The 6000-nt window shown below is 42.0% G+C and overlaps 1 protein-coding gene across 7 annotated transcripts in view; it reads left to right on the forward strand.

The window, feature by feature from the left end:
• CCDC77 (coiled-coil domain containing 77) overlaps positions 1-4356 on the forward strand; it is a 39001-nt gene extending 34645 nt beyond the window's left edge. For all 7 annotated transcript variants that reach the window (XM_024256430.3, XM_024256433.3, XM_024256429.3 and 4 more), the window contains 4 exons: positions 81-300; positions 2366-2491; positions 2593-2745; positions 3502-4356. In XM_024256430.3, the coding sequence (XP_024112198.1) occupies positions 81-300; positions 2366-2491; positions 2593-2745; positions 3502-3648 (646 nt within the window). In that variant the 3' untranslated portion in view covers positions 3649-4356. The remainder of the gene's footprint in view (positions 1-80; positions 301-2365; positions 2492-2592; positions 2746-3501) is intronic.
• Positions 4357-6000: the final 1644 nt, after the last annotated feature.

Raw genomic sequence — 6000 nt, forward strand, 5'->3', positions numbered from 1 at the left:
TCTTCCATTTTGGAATAATCCTTGCTTTCAGGTGTGCTGTGTGCACATTCTCATGTCTGCATTTATACTTTCTTTTCTAGTCTTCACCACACCCAAGAACTGCTCTATGAGAGCACCAAAGATTTTCTGCAACTCAGATCTGAAAACCAAAATAAAGAGAAGTCATGGATGCTTGAAAAAGATAATTTGATGTCAAAGATTAAGCAATATAGGGTGCAGTGTAAGAAGAAAGAAGATAAAATTGGAAAAGTGTTGCCCGTTATGCCTGAGAGTCACCATGCTCAAAGTGAATATATTAAGGTAATGTCCTTATGTCTTAACAAAGTTATTTATTTTTCTGGAAATTGAAGGAATTCCAAAGAACCTACAATTTGTAATGTAAGATCCATTCAGTCCAGGAAGTTCTGGTCGCAGCTGCCTCAAGAACTAGGTTTCAAAGAGCAGCTGATCATTATAGTGTTTGGGGATTTAAAATATTAGACTTGCTGATTCATTCATTCATTCATTCAACAAATATTTATTGCACTCTTGGCCGGGCGCGGTGGCTCACGCCTGTAATCCCAGCACTTTGGGAGGCCTAGGTGGGCAAATCATGAGGTCAGGAGTTCAAGACCAGCCTGGCCAACATGGTGAAATCCCGTCTCTACTAAAAATACAAAAAAAAAAAAATTAGCTGGGCGTGATGGTGGGTGCCTGTAATCCCAGCTACTTGGGAGGCTGAGGCAGGAGAATTGCTGGAACCCAGGAGGCAGAAGTTGCAGTCAGCCGAGACCATGCCACTGCACTGCAGCCCCGATGACAGTGTGAGACTGTGTCTCAAAACAAACAAACAAAAAAAACCCCAAAAAACACAAATATTTATTGCACTCCTACTATGGGTTAGGCCCTAGAGTTACAGTAACTAAATAAGGTCTTCCCTTGTGGTGTTTACATTTTAATGGGTGAGAAAAAAAACAGAAACATTAACAAATAACTAAGAAAATTATAGATTAGGCCAGACGCAATAGCTCACACCTGTAATCCCAGCACTTTGAGAGGCCAAGGCGGGTGGATCACCTGAGGTCAGGGGTTCGAGACCAGCCTGACCAACATGGTGAAACCCCGTCTCTACTAAAAATACAAAAATTAGTGGGGCATGGTGGCAGGCATCTGTAATACCAGCTACTCGGGAGGCTGAGGCAGGAGAATCACTTGAACCCGGGAGGCGGAGGTTGCAGTGAGCTGAGATCATGCCATTGCACTCCAGCCTGGGCGACAGAGTGGGACTCCATCTCAGAAACAAAAAGGACTTTGGGAGGCGGAGGTGGGCAGATCACCTGAGGTCAGGAGTTCGAGAGCAGCCTTGCCAGCACAGTGGAACCCTGCCTCTACTGAAAATATAAAAAAATAGCCGGGAGTGGTGGTGGGTTCCTGTAATCCCAGCTACTTGGGAGGCTGAGGCAGAAGAATTGCTTGAACCTGGGAGGCAGAGGTTGCAGTGAGCCGAGATCGCGCCACTGCACTCCAGCCCAGTGACAGAGCAAGGACTCCATCTCAGAAAAAAAAAAAAAAAAAAAAAAATTATAGATTATAAAAATGTGGTATTAAGAGAATAAAAGAATTACATGAAGGTATATGTAGTTGCTGGAAGTCTATTGTGTTAATAGAAGGAATGCACAGGGACACTGTCTTATATCTAGTGTTTTTGCTGAGACCTGAAAAATGGGACTAAGCTTGCCATACAGACCTTGAGGAAGAACATTCCTGGCAGAGGGAGAAGCAAGTTTATAGGCCCTGGAGTATGTTCAAGGAAATGGAAGGCTGTCATCATGGTTGTAGAGGAATAGATAAGGAGGAAGTGGTGTGCTCTTTAAGAAGCCAGGGTTGGCAGCAGCCAATCGTGGAGGGCCTTGTGCATCGTGGTACAGAGTGTAAACTTAGCTCTCAATAGTTTTATGTATTTGAAGGTTGTGTGAAAGAAGTAACATGATCTGATTTGGGTTTTTAAAAGATCATTTCATCTGCTCAATAGAGCATGTATAATAAGTGTTGTTAATATTTCTTCCTTTTTAAAGAAGAACTTTAGAAATGTAGTCCAAAGCATATATTGTAATGTCTTCCTTGGGACAGCTTCTGAGCTCCATTATCTGACTCTTCCCAGAGCCAAAAATATTTGTTTTGATTTTTACTGTGTATACTTTAGAAAAAGGGCTTAAGAGACTGGTCTAGAAGTAGGAAATTTTCAGATGTTCCTCAAAGTTCCTTGTCATCTGGTTCCTTAACTCATTTTGTACCTCTGGAAATCCCTTCTTTTCTTTCTTTGCCTAAGTGCTACTTGAAGTACCTGAATTGTAGAGCTGATGTTTTTTGTCCCTTTGACTTGTAGTCCCTAAAAGATAAGTTAGTACAAGAGAAAAAGCTGTCCAATATGTACCAAGAGCAGTGCATTTCCTTAGAAGAAGAACTTGCCCGAATTCGTGAGGAAGAGGGAATGAGGAGACAGATCTTCAAGGTACGAAATTATCTGCCACTTATAATGGAGTAGGAAGTGCAGATGGCTTGGGAAAACGCTTCCCTCACCTTCATAAATGTCTTCCCATTCCCCATATTTAGGATCGCACTAACAAGATGGGGAAGCGTTTACAGATAATGACAAAACGCTATGAGGCATTGGAGCGTCGACGTATCCTGGAAGTAGAAGGCTTTAAGACAGATATTAAGGTTCTCCGACAGAAACTGAAAGACTTGGAGCAAATGTTGTATAAGGTAATTGCTGGTCCTGAATTGCCACGAGGGAGAGAAGAGGTGTGAGTGAGGGAACATGGTCACGAGGGCCCCTCAAAAGGAGAATGTGCTGTTTCCCTGCTGGTAGACACTAACAGATCACCATCTTTAACCCTCCCTGAAAATTAGTTCAAGAACATGCAAGAGGGAAAATAAAAAGAACTGAAATCATTGAATGACTGCATCATTCATACTTCGATGTAAGGTAAACTTAACAGAGATTATCATCCCTCCTAATTCAAGAAGTAGATTAAAGAATCGTGTCTGTTTTACAGTTGGGGAAGGTGAGTAATTGAGTGATAGAGTAATTTTTTCCAGCAGACACAGTTGTTTAGAATACAAGTCGCCTCAAGAGCCTTCTTAATGAGATTTAGCCAGTTAGCCTGTGTTCCATACAAGGTTAGTTACAGAAAAGAGCAGATGCCTGCTTTCATTCTTTGACAAATTTACCAGTAGTGTTGCTTATCCTGGCCTCTCGTACTCCTCTTTCATTGTTCATTGATCTCTATCTCAAGCCTCCTTTATTGCATGGGAAGGATTTTCATGAGATTTCTGCCTTAATTCTACATTTTCCTTCTTTAGCCACTGAACAAACTAAGGATGGAATTTATCCTATGTACTCTGTACTCAAAATCTCACAAAAAGGAGCTGGCATAGCTGTGTCTTTTTGACTGATATCTCTCCCCTGGCATATGCCATCATCATTTCTTCTTCTTTTTTTTTTTTTCAAATCCCTAGGCAACAGTTAATGCCCGGGCAAACCAGGATCTTGCCCTTCTGTGTGAGGTCCGTGACAGCAATAGACGGGCACATAAGATACAAGGAGAACTGAAGAATCTTAAGTCGAAAGTGTTTGGTCTGGAGAATGAACTTAGACTCTGTTGATGTCTACTTTTGGAAATAGCCCCCATTTAGAAGAGGTGTGCTTCTTGAAACCTGAGGACAAGGTCATCTGCTGCCAGAAAATGTAAACCTGAGTTGACTAGAGTGGTGGTATTCATTATTGTAAAGACAGGGTGAAGCATCGGGGACCACTAGGAAAGCTTTTCTTGCATACTCAGCTTGCTTTATCATTTTTGCTGTCCTTTTAACATTTGCGGGGAGTAGGGGCCTGGTCCTGAATGACTTGAAGGCTTTCATTATTTATCCTGTCTGTATCGACAGGTTTTTGTTTTTTTAGAAGACAGTGATGATGAAAACTTAGGAAGAAGGTATTTTGCAATAAGCTTGGCTGAGTGTCCATGGGAAGAACACTTTCCCTGAAGAGAGAGGCTGCATTTCTCCTGAGCTCCGGGAGAAGGCAGCACATCTCAACTTGCCACATTGAAATAGGCGCTCATTCTGCTATTTCACCTTCCGTCATAAGTAGAGCCTCAATTACGTTTTTGGGCAATTTCATGGTGTTTCACCAGAGGGCGCTAAAGACTCAAACAAAATGTCCATCTGGAAAGATTAAGGAGACACTTTGCCAAGAGGATGAAACTGAGATGATGCTTGTATGGAAAGTTTGATATTTTTATCAGTAACATGGCTTTTGAAAAATGATGTATATATTTTAAATTAACTATTTTCAATAAAATATTTCATTCAAAATATTTTCTTTGAGTTTTCTGTAAGTTCTTCTCAATGCTATATTTATGCTTCGTTAATGACTCACGCAGCTCAGTTTACTTTCTTGTTCCATGGCCTCTGCAGTTTTGTGCAAGTGTACAAGGTTTTTTGGGGGGAGTTTGAGACAGAGTTTCACTCTTGTCACGCAGGCTGGAGTGCAGTGGCGTGATCTTGGTCCACTGCAGCCTCCGCCTCCCAGGTTGAAGTGATTCTCCTGCCTCAGCCTCCCAAGTAGCTGGAATTACAGGCGCCCGCCACCATGCTCAGCTAATTTTTGTATTTATTTTATTTTTTTTTTAGTAGAGACAGGGTTTCACCATGTTGGCCAGGCTGGTCTTGAACTCCTGACCTCAGGTGATCCACCCGCCTCGGCCCCCCAAAGTGCTGGGATAACAGGTGTGAGCCACCACGCCCAGCCCACAAGTTTTTTTAAATGACTCCTTTGAAATCATCTAGTGTTGGAGATAACAAAGCTAGTACAAAGGGGATGACACTAAAACTTTATCCATTTTTAGGCAAATTGCATTTGGGACAAAATAATTGTTTCCATACCCAGAAAGCCTCTTGATAGTAAGTTGGTCTTTGCTTAAGATAGCATCATTCTGATTTACCCAGGACAAAGGAGAGAACCCAGGTTTTCATGTTTAAAATTGTTAACAATGTGTAAGGAAGGTGGTGATTGTACTGCAGGCAGAAGCTATTACCTTTCTTGAAAAAGTCTGTGATCGGCTGGGCACGGTGGCTCATGCCTGTAATCCCAGGCCTTTGGGAGGCCGAGGTGGGTGGATCACGAGGTCACGAGATTGAGACCAGCCTGACCAACATGGTGAAACCCTGTCTCTACTAAAAATAGAAAAATTAGCTGGGTGTGGTGGCACGTGCCTGTAATCCCAGCTACTCGGGAGGCTGAGGCAGGATAATTGCTTGAACCTGGGAAGCGGAGGTTGCAGTGAGCCGAGATCGCGCCACTGCACTCCAGCCTGGTGACAGAGTGAGACTCCGTCTCAAAAAAAAAAAAGAAAAAGCCTGTGATAGCAGATCAGTTTTTTTCACTGATCAATTGGGACAAAAATTCTTAGAGTGCCCTGCTCTCAGGCCTTAGAGAGATTTACAGGAGTGGATGATTCTTCCTTCTGTCCTAATACTTAGGGAATTGGCTTTTCCTATTTTGTTGTTGCTGGCAAAACAAAAAGGCTTATTAAATTAGAGAATTTTGGAGTAAGAAGCAACCTTAAATATCATATAATCCAACTTACTTACAAATGACTCTGAGACCTACTACCATTGACTTCAGCAATCAGTTGATAATGTTTCTGGCATCCTGGTCTCAATTCCAATACCATTCATCTTTATATTAACCACCCACTGGTGTGGCCACTCTTTAAACCTCACGATCGGTTAAAACTCTGTCACCAAGAAGCAGCATAAAATAGTGGAAAGGGTACAGGCTTTGGAGAATCACAGATCTGGATTCAATCACACCTCTTACTAAAATTCTCCAGGCTCTAGTCTCTTCGCCTATAAAAGAGACAAAAAGCTACCTGTTTCAGCAGGTTGATTGTGAGGATTAAGAAAGAGAAAATCTAGTATCCAGAGTATATAAAGAGCTCTTACAACTGAATTTAA

Source organism: Pongo abelii, chromosome 10, assembly GCF_028885655.2.
Source record: "Pongo abelii isolate AG06213 chromosome 10, NHGRI_mPonAbe1-v2.0_pri, whole genome shotgun sequence".
Lineage (NCBI taxonomy): Eukaryota > Metazoa > Chordata > Mammalia > Primates > Hominidae > Pongo > Pongo abelii.